Source organism: Pseudonaja textilis, chromosome 6 (genome assembly GCF_049901715.1).
Source record: "Pseudonaja textilis isolate UNSWEBS1 chromosome 6, rPseTex1.2, whole genome shotgun sequence".
NCBI classification, from domain to species: Eukaryota; Metazoa; Chordata; class Lepidosauria; order Squamata; family Elapidae; genus Pseudonaja; species Pseudonaja textilis.
Genome location: NC_141995.1, coordinates 4,615,608 through 4,637,434, shown reverse-complemented (window position 1 = coordinate 4,637,434; position 21,827 = coordinate 4,615,608). Strand labels below are relative to the sequence as shown.

At 43.5% G+C, this 21,827-nt stretch overlaps 1 protein-coding gene across 1 annotated transcript; it reads left to right on the top strand.

Annotated features, from left to right (window-relative positions):
* Nucleotides 1-8,309: 8,309 nt before the first annotated feature.
* Nucleotides 8,310-21,518, top strand: CLEC4F (C-type lectin domain family 4 member F). Its single transcript, XM_026723106.2, has 6 exons — nucleotides 8,310-8,472; nucleotides 12,113-12,220; nucleotides 16,625-16,711; nucleotides 18,201-18,364; nucleotides 20,725-20,828; nucleotides 21,331-21,518. The coding sequence occupies exons 1-6, from the start codon at nucleotides 8,310-8,312 to the stop codon at nucleotides 21,512-21,514; spliced, it is 810 nt and encodes a 269-aa protein (XP_026578891.1). The 3' UTR covers nucleotides 21,515-21,518.
* The last annotated feature ends 309 nt before the right edge of the window (nucleotides 21,519-21,827 follow it).

Below are 21,827 nucleotides of genomic sequence, written 5' to 3'. Positions count from 1 at the left end.
TAAGTTACATCGATGACACATTTGTGATTTGGCTCCATGGAAAAGAAAACCTAAACAATTTCCTAACACACCTAAACAGCACACACCCCAAAATCAAATTCACCATGGAAACCGAAACAAACAACTACCATATCTACATGTACTAATCTACAAAAAAAAACAGATGGCACACTAGGACACACCATATACCAGAAGAAAACACACACCAACCGCTACCTCAATGCCCAATTCCACCACCACCCAGCACAGATAAACTCCGTGGACAAAACACTAATCGCCAGAACCAAACGCCTGGCAGACAAAACACACATAAAGACTGAACTATGCACCCTAACTAAAGTACTGACAGCCAACAGCTTCCACAAAAGCAAAATCACCGGCTTGATCCACAAAAAACACACTGAGACATAATAGAGACCTAGAAGATGAACAGACCTATGGAACAGCTGTCCTGCCCTACATGAGAGGTACTACAGACAAAATCAGATAGATACTACACAGGCATCACATCAAGACGGCCTTCAAAACAGACAGAAAAATAGCAGCCATCCTTAGAAACCCCAAAGATAAAATTGACCTGGACAACCAAGGCATATATGAAGTCCCCTGTGCATCATGCCCGGCCACATACATTGGACAGACCAATAGAAGAATAAGTACCTGCCTGGATGAACACAAAAATGCAGTAAAAAAGCTGGAACACACTTCCTGGCTAGTCCAACACATGAAAGCCACAGGTCATAGCATCAACTTCAGTGGCACCAAAACCCTAGCCACTATAGAAAACCCCAGCTACAGAATTATCAGAGAAGCCATAGAGATTGAAAAAAGACCTGAAAGCTTGAATAGAAGAGATGACTCCACCAGACTGTCAATTATTTGGAAGCCTGCACTCACAAACAAAAAATCTCCACACCACAAACCAGGCAAACACCTGGGCACAAACAGATCCCCTGATACCTCCAGCTCAAACACACCCCAACCAGGCACCCAGATACCTCCAGCTCAAACACACCCCAACCAGGCACTCAGATGAAACCTAGCTTCCTAATAAATGATAGCCGTCCATTTACTCGGAGTCAAGCTGCGCTAAAAGCCTCCAATACAGGAACACAATGTTGCCAGCCAATCAAGACAAAAAAAAAAAAGCTACAAAACAGACACAAGATATTAGAAACACCAATCAAGCAGAACACAGCAAACTCCAAGACCAATAAACACAGACCAAGACTCCCAACCAATCACGATGAAGAAAAAAACATTCTGGCACAGCAGTAGGCTAGCCCCAAATTTAAAACTGAAACGACTGTGAAAGTCTGACTCACAGACAAACACAATACAGAAGCCTGATGATGGCAGATGAGATTCTGCTGAAACGTTGCTACAACTTTGAAAGCACAACTATAATGACGTGGGAAAATACCCGAACAAAGCCGAATACCATACATGTATGTATGTATGTGTATGTATGTATGTATCCCCAAAACGCCACAGGTTCCTGAGGATATGCTGTGTAACAAGCTGAAATGGTGTTTCCTTCTCTGTCACCCACCCCAAATATCTGTGGGGCCATCTTGTTCCCTTGACACAAAACCAATTCTTGCCATGGATAAAAATCAACCCAGTCTGCATTTCAAAGATTCTTTGGACTTGAATAGCCCTGCGAGCACTGACTCTTCCGACAGCTGCAGGGGTCCATGGCACAACCAGTTGAATACACACACACACCTGGTTTAGAGCAATTCTCAGCAGGCAGCTCCCCCCAAGGAATTCAGGGGTTGGTCATTGATGGAAGCATCATTGCTCTTCAACCAGTCATGTCCAGTGATAACACCTTATACCATAAAAAAGCGTGCCACCCCAACAACAAATCATGTCCTTCTAATGTCAACAATCTAGTATTTCTTAATGTTATCCATTCCTTGACCCACATCAAGTTTGTAGCTTGGTAGTACAACTCCCAATTAGGCAAACCAAATCCTCCTCTAATTCTAGTATCTTGCAAGAGTTTTAACTTTATGCTCGCTTTCTTACCTTGCCATATATATTTCAACACAATTTTATTTAAATCTTCAAAATAGTCCTTTCCAAGCCTAATTGGTATTGTTTGGAATAAATATAAAATTCTGGGTGATATATTCATCTTGATTGTTGAGATTCTCCCTATTAATGACAGTTGTAGATTTTCCCATTTTGCCAGGTCTAGCACTACCTGCTGTTTAAGTTTAATATAATTGTTCTCTTTTAATGTACTACATCTTGCTGTCAAATGTATCCCCAAATACTGGATCTTATTCATGACTTGAATTTTCAATAGAACTGCCAATTCTTCCTTTTGTCTTGATAGCATATTCTTTGTCAAAATCTTACCAAACTGGCACACTTTCTGTATCTGCTCTCTTCTGTTTCGGAGCTGTCCCAACTTCAGCAGCTTTAATGGCTGCCTCTTTGCCTCTGGCAAGAAGAGCTTCTCCTGGATCTACCAGGGACTTTGCGGTATCCCTGGGATCTACAGGATGCGCTCCTCACTATCGCCATCTCTTTGGGACGTTTTAGATCCGTTTGGACCGTCCGGGGCAAAGATATTGGCTGCGACCTCGGACCTCTGAGATTGCATGCCGTATCGTCGTGACACCAGCTCCGCCCCTCCTGGACACAAGCCATTAACACTGATTGATTGTTCTCAATAAGAAATTCCTTAGTTCTAGGTTTCTTCTCTCCTTGAGTAGCTTCCATCCATTGTTTCTTCTCTTGGACCCCCTCCTCTTTGTGGCAAGTCCCTCAAATATTGGAAGACTGCTATCATGTCACCCCTAGTCCTTTTTTTCACTAGACTAGCCAGGCCCAGTTCCTGTAACCGTTCTTCATATGTTTTAGGCGCCAGTCTCCTAATCATCTCTGTTGTTCTTCTCTTTCCAGAGTCTCAACATCTTTTTTCCCCCCAATATCGTGGTGTCCAAAGCTGGTTGCAAAGCCTGCCTGTGTCCTTCTCCCATCCCATTATGTCACAATCCCACTTTCCCTTCACCTACAGGTATGCTGGGGATTGTGAATGCTTTGCTGAGGTGGGGGGAGGGCGAGCAGCCAATAGCAAGCAGCTGGGGTCACAGGGCTGTTGGATGTCCCCAGTTAGGATTATCAAGAAGACCAAACAGGTGGAAAAACATAGGAGAGCAATGAAAATCCCCAATAAAAACTTGCTCAAGATTCAGCAACGCAGGAGAAGAAGATAGTAAACATAAGCGTTGGACTTTTAAGAGAAATCACAAGTAGAAGGTACAAAATCAGGTGTTTTTCTTTATATCTGAGTAGAGTACAGTAGAAATAGAATAGAAATAGCATAGCATAGATATATGAGTCTTGGTGGCGTAGTGGTTAGAATGCTGTACCGCCATGGCCTTCTAAGAATAATATTCTCTTATTGGTTAAATTCACCCATTCCTTCAGCCATACTGAAAAGGCTGCACTATAATACAACTCCCAATTTGGAAGTGCCAGACCTCCCCTGCTCTTCATATCCTGCATTGTCTTTAAATTTATTCTAGGCTTTTTCCCTTGCCAGATAAATTTTACAGTTATTTTATTGAGTTCTTCAAAAAAAAATTTTGTGTACTTTGATTGGGATCGTCTGAAATATATATATAGGAATTTTGGAAGAATATTCATTTTAATAGCAGCAATCCTGCCTAATAATGAAAGTTGCAGCTTGCCCCATGTTTCTAAATCCTTTACCTGTTGCATTAATTTATCATAATCATTTTCCTTAAGTGTCTTACAATGTGCTGTCAACCATATTCCTAAGTATTTAACTTTCTTTATCACTTGTATTCCCATAACTTCTAGTTCTATTTTCTGTTTTTCTGTTAAATTTTTAGTAATTAATTTTGTTTTCTTCCTATTAATTTTAAGTCCTGCTACTGCTCCAAATTGTTCTAATTCATTCATCAATTTTTGTCCTCTTTCTATTGGTTCCTCAATGAAAAAAATCATATCACCTACAAAAGCTTGCAACTTATATTCTTCTTTCTTAACCTTTAATTCTTTTATGTCTGGGTTCTGTCTAATTTGCATTAGTAATGCTTCTAATGATAATATATGAAGAGCAGGGGTGAGAGTGGGCAGCCCTGTCTGACTCCTTTTTCTATTTTTATTGGGTGGGTATATTCCCCGTTTATTATAACATTAGCCTGTTGTGTATTATAAATGGTTGTTATAATATTTTCAAATTTGGTGCCTAAATTCATATTATAAATTTTTTGGATTAAAAATTGCCAATTTAAATTATCGAAGGCCTTCTCTGCATCTAAAAACATAAGTGCAATTTGTTTTTCGGGGTGGGCTTTGTAAAATTCTAAGACATCTAGTACTATTCTTAAGTTGTTCCTGATTTGTCTGGTCGGGAGAAATCCATTTTGATCTTCATATATATGCTCATTTAACATTTTTTTAGTCTACTTGCTATAATAGAAGTGAATATTTTGTAATCAGTATTTAATAGTGAAATCAGCCTATAATTATGTATATATCGGAGATCTGAATCCTTCTTCGGGATCAGCAAAATCAGTGACCCCCTCCATGAGTCCGGCATCCTGGCTGCCAATAAGATGTCATTAAAAACTTCCACCATAAGAGGTCCTATTTGTTCTGCTATTGCCTTGTACAGCTCCCCTGGAATCCCACCTGGTCCTGGGGATTTATTGTTTTTCTGGTTCTCTATTGCTGATTTCAATTCAAACCAAGTAATGTCTTTGTTTAATAATTTTTCCATTTCTTCCACAATTGCTTTATCCTTCACTTCATCTAAATAGTTTCTGTGGTCTTTTTAAAAATCAGCAATAGAATTAAAGTCTCCTATGATACAAATATTTCTTTTTTCCAATCCTACTCTTTTTCCATAAAGATGCTTAAAAATCTCTTTCTGACCTCTGTTCGGGGCGTAGATTAACACTAAGAGAATTGGGATGGGATTAATCCAGATTCCCAAAACCAGAGTTCTTCCCTGCCATGACTTGCAAAGGGGGTGGCATGCTTTTTTATGGGATGTGGGGAAAACCAGCCAGAAATATTTTCACAGACACCTAATCAGAGACTCATTATTAACTAATTGGAAGAAAATATGGAAAAAACACTTTAAAAATACCCTAACCCTAACCCTAACCCGGTTCTGTGGGCATGGCTTAGTTGGTGGGTGTGGCTTGGTGGTCATGTTATTGGCTGGGCGTGGCCAACTCAATAGCACCCACATCGAGGCATGCATCTCCTCGCCTGGCCTCTCATGACTGTGGGGATGCTGCAGCAGTCATAAGTGTGAAAAATGGTCATAAGTCACTTTTTTCAGTGCCATTGTAACTTTGAATGGTCACTCCACACAAACAAAGTACCAGCAAAGGAGGGAAAAATAACTCCAGAGAAGTTCCTGAGACAGGAAGTCTAGTCCTGCCAAGAATGTAATAAGAGTTAATGGAGAAGCTGTTTCTGTAAGCAACACCAGAATGTTTCCTTCCTGCCTTCCTTACAGGATTAGCCCAGTAATTTCTTCTAACAACCGGTTCTTCAAACTGCTTAGAATGTTAACAACCGGTTCTAGTGAATAGGTGTGAACTGGTAGAATCCCAACCCTGGATCCAACCAGAGGTGGTATTCTACCAGTTCAGCGTGGTTCTGTAGCGCCAGGTAGAGGTACAGAACCGCAGGTAGCGCCGATGAGCCGTGAGTAGCACTAATGAGCAGTGGAGACTGAACCGGTATCTCTCTGCAACTCTGCTGTTGGGCCCACCCGCCTGTCCGGCCTCCGGTACTCACCTTTATCCTCTGATTTTGAAGCGCAACTGCTTTGCGCGGCACAGCAGAGTGATGCACGGCAGCTGCTGAAGTGACCGGGAGAGTGCAGGCTTGCAGGAGGTGAGTTGGAATGCCTCTGCACCTGTGCAAAGTGCATTTGGCACATGCGTGCAGGCAAAGTTTGCCCACCAAGCCACGCCCACCAAACCAGTGGTAAAAATGTTTGAACGCCACAACTAGATCCTACCTGTTCCACTACTGGTTTGGTGATCGTACGCGCGTGCATGTGCACCTAACATGTGCGCACAGCTTTCCCCACACCAGCTGAGACCTGCAGCGCCAATCAGCTGAGAGGATAAAGAAGGGAAAAGCACAAGGGCAGGCGGGAGGCTTCTCAGCTGATTGTCAGAGGCTCTTTTTTTACAACCGGTTCGGCCAAACCAGTCTGAACTGGTATCATAGCACCACTGGGCTATACTACCAACTTCCCTGCCTGGCTTTGCCTTGGAGCAGCCATCAGGACTGGGGAGCTCTTGTTCCATAACCTTCTCATTTCATCTGAAGACGGCTGCTTGGAGCAGAACGGAGGCTCTGCTGGTATGTCCTCTCTGTGCTGCTCCAAGGTCTTCTCCAACAGGCGCTGGGGTTGTCCTGTTGGAGCTTGGCCACATCTGATGGGTGACTTCTTTCCTGGGTGGTGGGGAGGGTTGAAGGCCGTGAGATGCTTTCCAGTAGCTTTCGGAGCATGGATAAAAGGCTTCCTGTGGGGGCTGATGAGATGTGAAGGCCGATGCCCTTCCATTGTTTTGGAGAAGTTTCCTACCACTTGTGGAGGTGGGATACCCATAACACAGGGGATGTCCACGAGAATTGGGTTTAAAAGGCTCAAGAGGGCAGCCGAACCACCCCAGCCTCGTGTCATGCCTGTAGGGTACGTAAAAGGGGCAGAACATTGATTTCATGGTGGCTGGTCATCTTTAACTTTTTGACTCCAGAGGGCTGATCCTTCCTTCCATTTTTACTTCCCCCTCTTTCTTCCTTCCTTCCTTCCTTCCTTCCTTCCTTCCTTCCTTCCTTCCTTCCTTCCTTCCTTGCTTTCTTCCTTCCTTCCTTCCTTCCTTCCTTTCTTTCTTTCTTTCCCTCCCTCCTCCTTCCTTCATCCCACTTTTTTCTTTTCTTTTCTTTTCTTTCTTTCTTTCTTTCTTTCTTTCTTTCTTTCTTTCTTTCTTTCTTTCTTTCTTTCTTTCTTTCTCTTTTTCTCCCTCTCTTTCTTTCTTTCCCTTCCTTCTTCCCTCCCTCCCTCCTCGTTCCTTCCTTTATCCCCCTTCTCTTTCTTTCTTATTTGCTTTCTTTTTTCTCTCTCTCTTTTTCTCCCTCTCTTTCTTTCTTTGTCTTTCCCTTCCTCCTTCCTTCCCTCATTCTTCCTTCCTTCATCTCTTCTTTCTTTCTTTCTTTCTTTCTTTCTTTCTTTCTTTCTTTCTTTCTTTCTTTCTTTCTTTCTTTCTTTCTTTCTTTCTTTCCCTCCCCCCTCCTTCCTTCATCCCCTCTTTTTCTTTCTTTCTTTCTTTCCTCCCCCTCCTCCTTCCTTCATCCCTCTCTTTTCTTTCTTTCTGTCTTTCTTTCTTTCTTTCCTTTTTTCTTTTTTCCCTCCCTCCCTCCTCCTTCCTTCATCCCCCTCTTTTTCTTTTTCTTTTCTTTTCTTTTCTTTCTTTCTTTCTTTCTTTCTTTTTTCTTTCTTTTTCTCTTTTTCTCTTTTTCTCCCTCTCTTTCTTTCTTTCCCTTCCTTCTTCCCTCCCTCCCTCCTCCTTCCTTCCTTTATCCCCCTTCTCTTTCTTTCTTATTTGCTTTCTTTTTCTCTCTCTCTTTTTCTCCCTCTCTTTCTTTCTCTGTCTTTCCCTTCCTCCTTCCCTCCCTCATTCTTCCTTCCTTCATCTTTCTTTCTTTCTTTCTTTCTTTCTTTCTTTCTTTCTTTCTTTCTTTCTTTCTTTCTTTCTTTCTTTCTTTCTTTCTTCCTTCCTTCCTTCCTTCCTTCCTTCCTTCCTTCCTTCCTTCCTTCCTTCCTTCTTCCTTCCTTCCTTCCTTCCTTCCTTCCTTCCTTCCTTCCTTCCTTCCTTCCCTCCCTCCTTTTTCCTTCCTTCCTTCCCTCCTTTTTTCCTTCCCTCCTTCCCTCCCTCCTTCTCCTTCCTTGCTTCTTTCCTTTCCTTCCACCCTCCCTCCCTCCCTCCCTCCCTCCCTCCACAATGCAGTACATAACAGGCATATGCCCAGTTTCCAGGAAATATACAAGGATTTCCTAACAGGGAAATTTCCTAACAGTGAGAACCTTTAATCAGTGGAAAGGTTTGCATCCAGAAGTCGCGCGTGCTCCATCCCTGGAGGGTTTCGTCCCCTCCATGGCCTGGGGTCTCCCGTTTGTACCAGCCTCCCCCTTGCCCAGATGTGGAAGGCCTGAGGGAGGGGGAGGGGGAGGGATCGTCCCTTGTACTGGGTCTGCTTTGTGACTGGGTCGTCTTCTTTTCTCCCCAGCCATGGCCCCCAAGAAGCCCCCTCCGCCCCCTCCACCACCGCCTCCCCCCGAAGAATTAATCCACGTGCCTAAATTCAAAGCGATCCCTCCAGAGGTGAAATGGCGAGTGATTCGACTGTTTGGGATCTTCTGTTTCTGCGTCTTTGTCGTATCAACGGTTCGCTGTAAGTTCTGGCCAGGAAGTCCTCGACTTATGACAGTTTGTTTAGTGACCATTCTAAGTTACGACGGCACTGACCAAAAAAGGGACTCGGAGAGTGGTGGGATTCAAAAATGTTTTTCGCTACCGGTTCTGTGAGCAGTGGGTTGGTGGGCGTGGCAGGGGAAGGATATACTGCAAAATCCCCCTTCTCTCCCCACTCCACTAACCTGCTTTCCAGCTCCGTTCTCCTGTGCAGGGCAACCAAAGGAGACCCAGCCGATCAGCCGGGACTCAATGGGAGGCAGAGACTATATGAGGGCAGAGCCAGTTAGAGGTGGGATTTGCCGGTTCTTGAACTACTCAAAATTTCTGCTACCAGTTATCTAGAACCAGTTTGAACCAGCTGAATCCCACCTCTGGACTCTGGGCCGTTTTTCACACAACCGTTGTAGCCTCCCCGTGGTCACCGGATCCAAATTCAGACTCGTATTTATGATGGTCGCAGTGTCCCCAGAGGGGTCATGTGACCCTGTTTTGTGACCGTCTGACAAGCAAATTCCACGGGGAAGCCAGATTCACTTAACGACCATGTTAAAAATCAACAGAGGCAGGATAAGTTGTAACACAGGGCAAAACTCACTTAACCAAGACCTCACTGAACGACAGAAATGTTGCGCTCCATTGTTGTCATAAGTTGAGGACTCCCCAGCTGAATAAAAAGCCTGCACTACATGTTAGTCCTCCCCTTGCAACCCCCAGCTGAGCCCCAAATGCCCACATTGCTAAGCGAGACGTTGGTTAAGAGCCCCACTGAATGACCTTTCTTGCCACCATTGTTAACTGAATCCCTGCCGTTGTTAAGTGAGCAATACGGCGGTTAAGTGAATCTGGCTTCCCCGTTGACTTTGCTTGGCAGAAGGTCGCAAAAGGGGGTCAGGTGAGCTTGAGGCGCTGAAACCATCGTCAATACGAATCGGGAGCCAAGCATCTGAATTTGGATCCCGGAACCGTAGGGATGCAGCAATGGTTGTAAAGGTGAAGATACGGCCATAAGTCAGTTTTATCAGTGCCTTTGCAACTTTGGTCAACTAAATAAACAGGTGTTAAGGGCTGCCTTCTTAAGCACAGGTAGCCAAACTTGCCAAGTTAAAGAGGGATGAACTTTTATTCCCTTCTCTTAAACTCCTTTGGCCTGAATTTTATTTATTTAGAGAAAGAACATTTATATGCCGCCCACTCACTTTCATTCCCTCTGGGTGGCTTAGTAAAATGATGATGAAGATGAGGATGATGATGAGGATGAGGATGATGAAGCAAGCAAGGGTAGTGTCAACTCAAAAATATTTCTCTGGTCTCTTAGAGTTTCCAGCAGAAAGGGAGTGGGGAACACAGTGCATTCCTTAAATGCTTTCATAGATAATCTCTAGGCGACCGCAGCTTTTGGTGTGCAAGATTATTACTGGAGAACATGGTTGGTGACTCTTGGCTATGGACGTGTCCCATTGGATAGTATGCATCCAGGGGATGGGGGGAAGACCAGGGTCAAGAGTGAAATGAACGATGTGACTCAGAATCCGCTACATCCAGGTAGCACCGTCTTGTTCATTCCTAATCAATCTTCCTTAAAATCGGAGAGATTTTAACTCATGATTTAAATGGGGGTGGATGCTGGAGCCCTGACAGCTAGTACCAATAGTAGTAGGTGCTTTGCGTGTACTCCCAAAGCAACTGGAGCACCACTTGAACACCATAGGCATTGACAAATTTGCCATCAGTCAATTGCAGAAGGCAGCTTTACTTGGGACAGCTTCCATCCTGCGGCGATATCTGTAACACCATCAAACATCCAGATTTGCTTATCCCAGGTCCTTGTTAAAGACTCAACAGGTAGACCAAAATGGCAAACCCAGTCTGAACATCTGACTGATTGTGCAATGAATAACAACAACAACAACAGCAATAATAATAATAATATCTAAGATGCTGTCAGCAACCTGTATCAACCATCAGTGCCACTCAATATTTGGGTTGCATTTTTAAATGTTCAGTTGACTTGAGTTTCATGTTTAATGAATAAAAGTTTATAATAATAATAATAAAATATTCATTATCATTATTATTATCATCATCATCATCCCCTATACAAGTAGCCCTCAACTTACAACAGTTCGTTTAGTGACCGTTCCCGTGTGGCTGGCTCAGGAATTCTGGCGTTGAAGTCCACAAGTCATAAGAGGGTCACAGTTCCCCACCCTGATGTAGTGATGTAGACATCTCACACTCTTTTCCTATTGATGTACATATAGCAACTAGACCAGGGGTGGGATCTGACAGGGTTAACTACCGGTTCGGTGATTTATGAGGTTTGGTGATTTATGAGGTGCTTCCCTGCACGCTGCATGCGCGCGCCTGTAAATCGTCATCAGCCTGCTGCGTGCAGAGAAGCAGCCTTTCAAAAGGCCCTTTTTTCCTGCTTTTTAAACTGCAGCTGTGCCTCGCAACTGAAGTTGAAAAAGCAGGAAATAAAGGCCAGGTAAGAGCCCGGGCGGGCGGGTGGGCAAAAACACTAGCAGACATAGAATCGGTTCTACGTCTGGTGCTCTTCAGAGCTACTGGTTCTACAAAAGTGGACAGAACCGGTAGAAACCCACCCCTGAACTAGACTAGGGGTGTCATGCCCTTGGTAGAGTCGAATTCTGAGGGAGAGGAGGAATAGCTGACAGGGAGTGGAAGTGTTGCTCCGGAGGTTATGGAGAAGGCTGGGGAAGGGCAGAGGCTGGCTGGGCAGACAGAGGAAGAACCAGGCCCATCCCCTCTGCATCCTAGGATACGCAGGGAGGAATGGAGAAGGAAACAACTTGGCTTACGAGAGAGGAAACGGCCATGATCCCCTTCATTGGTTGCAGCTGGGGAGAATAGTATATAAGAGAGAAGATTAAAACACAGCGTTGCCAGAAGCAAAGCGTGTTTTATTTTGGGCTGAAGTTATCTTGGTTGGTGTCCTTCCAACAGACTGTGCCTTGTTAGCTCCTTGAAGTTGGTAATTACTTATCCTGGTCCGTTGTGGAATTTCCTTCATTGTAGTTTGTTTTGGTTTTTTTATTTCACCTCTATCTGCTCATTAAGTTTGGACTGTATTGCTTACTTTTGAAGACTATTTTTGAATAAGTTTTATTGAACAGTGGGGCCAAGTTGGAGCCATTAAAGGACACGTATTTACTTTTTGGATTTTGTTACATTTGTGTTACACTCCGGGTCATCACAAGGGGTGTCAAACTCATCAGGGCTGTCATTGACCTGGGGGTGGTGGGGGGGGGAAAGGAGGGTGTGGCCAGCTGGGTGGGTGTGGCCAGCTTGATGCCACTCCCCAAACTGCTGGCATGTTTCTTCTTCGCGCTGGGTAGACCAGGATGCCGCCAGCTCCACGGGCTGGATCTGATCACATCATGGGTCAGATTTCCTTTGGGTTTCCTTCATATTTTGTCCTTTAAGCAGTGGTGAGATTCAGCCAGTTCACACCAGTACAGGAGAACCGGTGTGGTTAACTTTCTGAGCAGTTTGGTGAATTGGTTGTTGGAAGAAATCATTAGGGCAGAGAAGTGGTTGTTAAATTATTCGAATCCCACCACTGACTTTCAACTTCCCTCCTATCTTCATTTTAGATATTAAGTTGCTTCAAGCACCACCCAGCCCTTACATACCACCCATGCAAACCTTGAGGAGGACCTATGCCAGTGCACTGAGAAAACCAGCCGTCAGTGCTATCAGTGGTAAGTGGAGATGGAGGAATCCTGCCCCTTGGTGTGGGCTCACCTCCACATTTGGAAACGGGCAAGGATTTCAGGGAGGAAGAATTTGGCGAGAATGCAGTGTGCTCAAACCCTGCCAAGCAGTGGTGGTATTCGGCTCAGTTCGGCCCAGTTCTGCCAAGCCGGTAGCAGTAATGAGCAGCAGTTGTCTCTGACACTCTGCTGTTGGGCCCACCTGCCCGGGCTCCCATACTCACCTATATGTCCAGCTTTTGAAGCGCAGCTGCTTCCCACGGCACAGCAATTGCCCCCATGGCAGCTGCTGAAGCGTCAGGGAGAATGCAGGATTGCAGGAGGTGACTCAAAACATCTGCGCAAAGTGCTCCCACCAAACCATGCCCAACAGTGGTAAAAAATAGTTGAAACACACCGCTTGCTGCCAATGGCAAGCGCTTGGATCCTGAGCTGGGCCCAAGTTGTCTCTTCTCTTTCCAAAATCTCAGCCATCTTCCTCTGGTGATGGGATGGATCTCGGAGTCCGAGTGGACTATCCCTTAAATGGGAGCCAGCCATGTGCTGCAGCTGCCAAGAAAAAAGGCAACACAATCCTTGGCTACATCAACAGAGGGGTAGAATCAAGGTCACGTGAAGCGTCAGTACCGCTTTATATAATGCCCTTGGTAAGACCAGCCTTGGAATCCTGCATCCACTTTTGGTTGCCACAATATTTAAAAAAAAAAAAGATGTGGAGATTCTGGAAAGAGTGCCGAGAAGAGCAACCCAGAGGATTAGGGGGCTGGAGGCTGAAACATACAAAGAACGGTGGCAGGAACTGGGTAAGTTAAATTATCCATTGCAATGTCCTACCCGTCAATGATTACTCCAGCTTCAACCACAACAAGACAAGAGCACACAATAGATACAAACTCAAGGTAAACTGCTCCAAACTCGATTGCAGGAAATACGACTTCAGCCACAGAGTGATCAATGCCTGGAATACACTACCTGGCTCTGTGGTTTCTGTTGAGGTAACTCCCCATTAGGAGAATGAGCGCACATAGAGAGATGTTGTGAGAGTAGTGAAGAATAACACAGAACTAGCACACAGATACACTGTATAGTAAAATGTATGTTTTTACTTCCAATAAATGTTTAAGTAAAGTCCAAACAAGCAGTCCAAGTCTTACACGGTTAAAGCAGTCAGTTTTCAGTCCAGGGATAATCCAAATAACAAAGTCCAGTATCAAAAACAGTTCAGTAACAGACTTACATCAAATCCAAGACGAACTATGATCAGTAACACTCAATAGGAATGGCAACACTCTCCAGAACAACAGAACAGGAACAGAAACTTACTAAGACTAAACAACCTAGGTTTCTGGCTCCATCTTATGGCCATTTGTGGTACCACACCCAATTACAGTTTTAGCATTCTCTTAAAGATATAGTATTAAAATGTCTATCCTGGTTTATATATTTCCAACCCAAATAACTGTTAGGTGACTTACATTCCTAACAGTTTCTTCCCCAAACCCCAAAAACTTTAACCTTAGACTGTCTACTGTTGACGTCACCCCTGTCATGCCCCTGGTGGAGACTGACTCTGACGGAGAGGAGGAACAGCTGACAGGGAGTGGAGGTGTGGCTCCGGAGGTTGTGGAGGAGGCTGGGGAAGGGCAGAGGCCAGCTGAGCAATCAGGGGAGGACCCAGACCCATCCCTTATCCATCCTAGGGCACTCAGGGAGGAGAGGATAAGGGACAGATGTGGTCTCCTCAGGAGGAGAGGGCCTTGATCCTCTTCATGGGATGCAGGTGTGACAATTGCATAAGAGTTTGAAGGGCTTCAGCAACAGACAGAAATCCACGATCGTGCGCGGTTTCTGTCTGGGCTCGCCGCTGGAGCGCCCCGAGCCGGCTGGTTTCGGGGCTAAGCCACCCCGTAGAGGTGGTGAAGAGGGGGGAGACTGCCAGCAGGGTTGAGGAGAGCCACATCTCTCCTCCTCAGCTGGCCATTACTCCCTTTCCCGAAGGCGGTTGCAGCGGTGGTCAGAAATGGCCACCACAAAGAAGAACTTAACCGGAAAAGAATGTGCAGGAGGAAGATAAGAAGTGAAAATTTTGTAAAAGCAACAACCAAGGTATCCTGGAATTTAAACTTACAAAAAATAACATTGCTCCCAAAGAAGAGTCGGAAGCAGTGAAGGAAAGTGAAAAGGGAAAGGTTTGGCTTTTTTTTCCTTCTCTCTCCTTCCCTATACTGACAACTAAGAGACTTAAATAAGAAATTGGAAAAATCCGCTTTGACATCAATAGGCAATTAAGCTGAAAATAAAACAAAATGTCAGAGGGATAATAAAGATTTCTGGACATTAAAAACTTTCTTTTTCATAAGCAGGAAGGGAGAGAAAAAGAATAAGGGCAGGATCTGGAAGAGGGAGGAGACTGCCTGAAATTAAAAAGAATTTAAAGTAAAACAAGACTTCTAAAAGATACATTTTAACTGAAACTTTGCAACTAAATAGTAACCCCAGGAAGAGAAAGTGAAAAAAAAGAGCAAAAAAGAAACAGCTTGCGCGTATTTGGATTGTTTGGTGATCTTTGGATTCTTGGTTATTATATTTGAATGACTAAAATCAATTGGGTGGTTGTTTAAAAATTTATACAATGGCACCACTTCTGGATGAATTGAAAATGGAACTTTAAAAGTACAAAGAAGATGCACAAGAAGGGAAGGGTTCTTTTGGCTTTGTTTTTCAATTCTTAGAAATGGAGATTTGGAACTATGAGAAACAACAAGAAACGTCTGCAAAACAAGAAGACTGCGACAAAGAAGAAGCCATCTTTAATGAACAAGTAATTCTATGTGGGGAAGAAAAAGGAAAGGGGGGAAAGAGAATGGAGAATTTAAGACTTAAAAAAACAACCAAAGAAAAGAAAAATTATTTGAAAAATAAGTATAATACTGGAAAGCAACAGAAAAGGGAATATAGAAGAGAGAAATAGAGGTAGAGAGACAAGGGGGTAAAAAGGGGAGAGAGAAGAAAAGAGGGAAGAAGGAAAGGAAAAGAAGTTACAAAAGACTGGAGCAAGATATAGAGAAACAGGATCTATTTAGAGATAATGGGTGAAAATCTAACTGAAAAAGGGATTCTGTAAAGGTACATAAGATTGTATTGTTATATTAGTAATAGAAATAACTTTAGAAAATTGGAAACAATGTATGATTAAAATGAGGGATAAAATAGTTAGTGTAATTTAGTGAAATGTTTGTGAATAAAATAAGTGAAATAAAATAAATGAGATAATTGAATTAGGAAGGGACGGGAACATTTTAGTTAATGTTTTATAAAATATAAGTGAAGGGGGGGGAATTAACTATGGAAAGCTTATAATTGTTCCCATAGAAGTATGATATTTAACTGAAAAGTAATGTTAAAGATGTTAAGACTTTAATGAATATTAATATTAATTATAGAATTGAATTGGAATGGAATATTGTTTTAATTATATACATGTATAATTTTTTTCTTTTTTTTAAGAATACAGTGTGTATTTTAAGAATGTACCAAGCAGAATCTGAATGGAAGTTATGTATTATATTGAATGTTATAACTTTAGGGAAAAGATATAAAGTCGTCATACTCCAATCAGTAACTACAGGAGAAATTTTATTTAATGAGAAAAGATAATAGATAATTGAGAAGTTCCTCCAGCTGGGCTCCCAGAGAGTCATTGGTTACTGTAGCTCAGGGGCCCCCAACATTGGCAATTTTAAGATTTGTGGACTTCAACTCATCTGTCCATCCATCTCTATCTATCCATCTATTTCTCCATCCATCTCTATCTCTATCTCTATCTCTATCTCTATCTCTATCTCTATCTCTATCTCTATCTCTATCTCTATCTCTATCTCTATCTCTATCTATCTATCTATCTATCTATCTATCTATCTATCTATCTATCTATCTATCTATCTATCTCTATCATCTATCAATCTATCTATCTACATCTATCTGTCCACCCATCTCTATCCATCCATCCATCCACCCATGTCTGTCTGTCTGTCTGTCTGTCTGTCTGTCTGTCAGTCTGTCTGTCTGTCTATCTATCTATCTATCTATCTATCTATCTATCTATCTATCTATCTATCTATCTATCTCTCTATCTGTCTGTATCTATCGTGTATCATCTGTCTGTCTGCCCATCCGTCTCTCTCTCTCTCTCTCTCTCTCTCTCTCTCTCTCTCTCTCTCTCTCTCTCTCTCTCTCATCCCTCTGTCTATCCATCTATCCCATCTCTCTCCTTCTCCCTCTCTGTCATCTAACCAGCTCTCCATCTCCTCCTATCCCAACAGTTTGTCAGCGGGTGGCAGTGTCTGACTACTCACAACCTGCAGGTGCTCCCAAAGTCTGTGTCTCTTTCAGATCTGGCGACCGCCGAAGAGGTGATTCAGCTGCCAAACTACCAGGAAGAATCGCAAAAGGCTTACGCAGAGAAGAAAATCAAGTACCGTAAGGAGCCCCCACGCCCCCAATTCCTACCTAGAGTGCCAAAGCAGCCTTGGGGGTGCAGTTGCCAGCTCACCCCCTCGGAGTCTTGACGACTCCGGCTGCAAAAGTTTGCATTCCTGCTGAGCACCCTTGAGCGAATGCGGCATTAGAAGAGAGAAAGTCTTGCCGCCCCCCTGTCCCCTCTGTTGCCCCCACCAATCTTCCTCAACATGCCCCCCCCGCCACTTGTTCCCGTGCTGACTTCCAGAGATGTGATGGGTAGCAAGAGAAGCGGAGTTGGGTGGAGTGACTTTCGCATGCCCAGGTGCTTCTGTTAGGGGAAAAAAGCCCATAGAGGAGGTTGGGGTGATGCTCAGAGATACAACCCTTCCTTGGGGGTGGGGGGGGAGGGGTGGGAAGGATAGAATGGGGATGTAGTTTCTCAGCAGAGGTAGGATTCAGCCAGTTCAGACCGGTTCTGGAGAACCAGTAGCGGAAATTTGGAGTAGTTGGGAGAACCGGCCAATCCCGCCTCTGACTGGCCCCGCCAACCCCCATCTCTTCTCTGCCTCCCATCGAGTCCCAGCTGATCGGCTGGGTCTCTTTTGGTTGCCCTGCACAGGAGAACGGAGCTGGAAAGCAGGTTAGTGGGGTGGGGAAGGAAGGGGGATTTTGCAGTAACCTCCCCCTGCCACGCCCACCAAGCCACACCCACAGAACTGGTAGTAAACATTTTTGAATCCCACCATTGCTTCTCAGGTCAAGGACCCTGATTCAGGGAAGTAACATCCTAGGGACAGTCAGAGTGAAAACGTATAAGGTGAAATAGGCCAAGTCTCCTTTGGTGATCAATCTGAACATCCCCAACACACACACACACACACACACACACATACACACATACACACACACACACACCACTCTGTTTCTGTCTCTCTCTCTCTTTCATCTTTTGCTGTCTATGTCTATCAATCTATATAATCTGTCCATCTATTTCTATCTCTGTCTGTCATCTACTATCTACTATACTGTAGATCATCTGTCTATCTATTACCTAGCATTTATCTCACAGCATGTGTGCCTGTCTCCTATCGACCTATATCTATCTATCTATCTGTCTGTCTATCTATCTATCTATCTATCTATCTATCTATCTATCTATCTATCTATCTATCTATCTATCTATCTATCTATCTATCTATCCTATTCCCTGCTTTCTATTTCCTGTTTTCTATCTGTCTTATCCACTATCATTTATCTATCTAATTTACGTAGCCCACCTACCACCCACATTGATTCTGGATGGCATGCACCAGTGAGTTAAGGAAACAACCGGTAGTCAGCTAGACGGACATCCCCTCCCTTCCTCCCTTCCTGCCGAAGAGCAGGGGGTTGGACTGGAAGACCTCCAAGGTCCCTGCCAGCTCTCTTATTCTTTTTATCTCTAGTTAACACAGGGATGGGGAGCTGTGGATGTCAGCCAGGCTTTCCCACCTCCGTTTCTCCTCAGAATCCATCTATAAGAAAGGCACGGTGAAGTCCGCTACTCACTGGACCCTGTTTGGGAAGAACCTCTACTACATCTCGATCGGTAGGAAGACCTGGTACGACGCTCAGAACTTCTGCCTCTCCAGAGATTCCCACATGGTCTCCATCTTAAATGACGAAGAACAGGTTCCACTCAATTTTCTTTCCCCCTTTTCTGACCATCCTCTTGAGTTCCTTAAGCAGCGGTTTCATCTGTCCTTAAACCCTCGGAGGCCATTTTCTTTTCTTTTTTTTGCATTCATGTCTGCCCTTTTATGTCTCTGGGCAAACCTTTTGCCAGGACCAATTCAGCCCTTCCTCTCTCTGGAGAATTACGGTCAGGCTGGCTGTCAGGAGAAATACCAATGCAAATACCCAATGAGGAACTATGTTGATTTATTTATTTATTTGATTTGTCAATTGTTTACAAGATAATAAGTATAAGTGTATACATAGTTATGAATACATGAAATGGGTACATATAAGAACAATAAAAGAAACAATAGGACAGAGACGATAGGCACGTTGGTGCGCTTATGCACACCCCCTACAGGCCTCTTAGGAAAGGGGTGAGGTTAACAGTAGACAGTCTTAGGTTAAAGTTTTTGGGGTTTGGGGAAGAAACCACAGAGTCAGGTAGAGTATTCCAAACATTGACCACTCTGTTACTGAAGTCGTATTTCCTGCAATCAAGTCTGGTGTGGTTAAACTTGAGTTTGTATCTATTGTGTGCTCTTATATTGTTATGATTAAAGCTGAAGTATTCATTGACAGGTAGGACATTGCAATGTATGATTTTATATACCATACTTAAATCAGACCAAAGACGGCGTAATTCAAGGTTTTCTAGTTCTAGAATTGCAAGTCTAGTGGCATAAGGTATTCTACAACGTAATGTTCTCTCATTCTTGGCCTCAATCTCTTTCACAGAGAAGGAAAGAGAGAGAGAGAGAGAAGGAGAGAGGGCATTCAGTAGATATGATTTCAAAAGGTCCAGCTTGTGCCTGCCAGATATATAAGAACAGATTCCTTCTCGTTAATATTCAGGGTGTACCGATGTCACCCAGAAAGGACCATAACAATGTCCAGCAACAATCTCCTCCATTGCCGAATGCCTCATGCTTATATGCTTATGTGGTAACTGCTAGAAAGCAGTGAGTTAATTAAACATAAAGCTTGTGTCCCAAGTTATCCACAAGGCTTGAAGGCAACGGCTTCCTTGAGTGGAGAAATAGCTACAAAGTTCTTACCTTCAACATTTTTATGGAAAGTGTTTTACCTGTATGCCATTAAAAGTCAACTTTTCTTAGCCATGGAATAGAAGAGAGTAGAAATAGATGATGGATAGGATAGGATAGAATATAGAATATAGAATAGACCAGAATAGAATAGAATTCTTTATTGGCCAGATATGATTGGCCACCCAAGGAATTTGTCTTGGTGCAAATGCTCTCAGTGTCCATAAAAGAAAAGATACATTTGTCAAGAGTCAAGAATCATCAGGTACAACACTTAATGATAGTCATAGGGTACAATAAGCAATCAAATCATACTAGGAAACGGTCAATATAAATTGTAAAGATACAAGTGACAAAGTTACAGTCATACAGTCACAAGTGGGAGGGGATGGGTGATAAGGAGTGATGAGAAGATTAATAGTAGTGCAGACTTTGTAAATAGTTGGACAGTGTTGAGGGAATTATTTGTTTAGCAGAATGATGGCATTTGGGAAAAAACTGTCCTTGTGTCTAGTTGTTCTGGTGTGCAGGGCTCTATAGTGTCATTTTGAGGGTAGGAGCTGAAACAGTTTATGTCCAGGATGTGAGAGGTCTATAAATATTTTCACAGCCCTCTTTTTGACTCGTGCAGTATACAGGTCCTCAATGGAAGGAAGGTTGGTAGTAATTGTTTTTTCTGCAGTCCTAATTACTCTCTGAAGTCTGTGTCAGTCTTGTTGGGTTGCAGAACCAAATCAGACAGTTATAGAGGTGCAGATGACAGACTCAATAATTTCTCCGTATAGAATAGAAATAGATGATGATTAGGATAGGATAGGATAGGATAGGATAGGATAGGATAGGATAGAATAGAATTCTTTATTGGCCAAGTGTGATCAGACACACAAGGAATTTGTCTTCAGTGCATAAGCTCTTAGTGTACATAAAAGATATAGGTGATAAATCATGATCATACTCATCATAAATCATAAGATACAACACTTAGTGATGGTTATAGGATACTAAATAAACCATCAACCAAAATCATGCTAGGAAACTAGGTAAAACAATATCACTCGTAAAGAGACAAGCAACAAAATTATAGCCATAAGTAGAAAAGGAGAAAAGGTAATAGGAAAGATAAGAAGAAGAATAGTACTACAGTCTTAGTAAATAGTAATTAGAATGGGCTTTCTTTGGGAAAGGAACACAAGTAGTTTATTGTTAATTGTAGGTGCTTTGTGGCATTCCCACCCTGTGACACCTACTCCTCCTCTCCTTTTTTGGCAGAAGTTCATCACTTCGCAGTTCAATGATTCTGTCTGGATTGGGCTGAGCAGTGAAAATGAGGAAGGCACCTGGCAATGGTCGGATGGATCCAGATTAAAGCTACAGTGAGTGGTCGACCCACCGTCTCCCACCTTCAGCTTCCTGATCACTAAATCTGTGTCAGGCATGAACAACCAGACCCACACGTGAAGAGTTCAGTCTAGCTCCTTTATTGTTATAGGGACACAGTGGCTCATTGGCTAAGAGGCTGAGCTTATCGATCGTAAAAGGTCAGCAGTTCGAATCCCTAGCACCGCATAATGGAGTGAGTTCCTGTTTACCGGCCCCAGCTTCTGCCAACCTAGCAGTTCAAAAGCATGTAAAAAATGCAAATAGGAAAAATAGGGACCACCTTTGTTAGGAAGATAACAGCGTTCCATGTGCCTTCGGCGTTGAGTCATGCCGGCCACATGACCACAGAGATGTCTTCTCAACAGTGCTGGCTCTTCGGCTTTGTAACGGAGAGAAGCACCACCCTCTAGAGCCGGGAATGACTAGCACATGTGTGTGAGGGGAACCTTTTCCTTTAGGCCTTATAGTAAGCTTTCCTTCTCCTGCACCCGCTAGGTTCTGGGATGCTGGTAGTCCTACTATCCTGAAGAAGAATGGAGAAGTGGAGCGAGATTGTGCTTTCATGAACCCATCTGCTGGCATATTGAACTGGAGGGATGACAATTGCCACGCGCTTAAACAGTGGGCTTGTAAGGAGATCATAGTCATGGAAGATATAGAATATTTAAGCCAACCCTAATTCTTGAAGCCACCCTAGATGTGAACACAGTTTTGTTTTTCTCCATCTGAAACAGTAAACTAATGAAAACAGCATTCTTGTCCTTGTCTCCTGGAAGAAAGCAAAAGCCATAAGTTTGATGTCGTATCTAGGCTCTGCAACCAAGGACAGACCTTGTTCAACCACCTCCTGAGCGCCGCTCATGTTTTCAGGACACGCTGAACTGGGCCCATTCGTAGCAAATACTGGCTTTGTGCCAGGTTCCTCCAGCTAGACTGACTAACTGAGGGGATCATAGGTGGACCTAACCAACATATTCATTTAATGCCGAACA

Bases quoted from the DNA above. Each gene is read 5' to 3' on its own strand.
- CLEC4F (XM_026723106.2), top strand. From the start codon at position 8,310: ATGGCCCCCAAGAAGCCCCCTCCGCCCCCTCCACCACCGCCTCCCCCC. The intron at 12,221-16,624 runs GTAAGTGGAGAT...TGTCTCTTTCAG, and splicing joins AGCCGTCAGTGCTATCAGTG to ATCTGGCGACCGCCGAAGAG. The intron at 16,712-18,200 runs GTAAGGAGCCCC...GTTTCTCCTCAG, and splicing joins AGAGAAGAAAATCAAGTACC to AATCCATCTATAAGAAAGGC.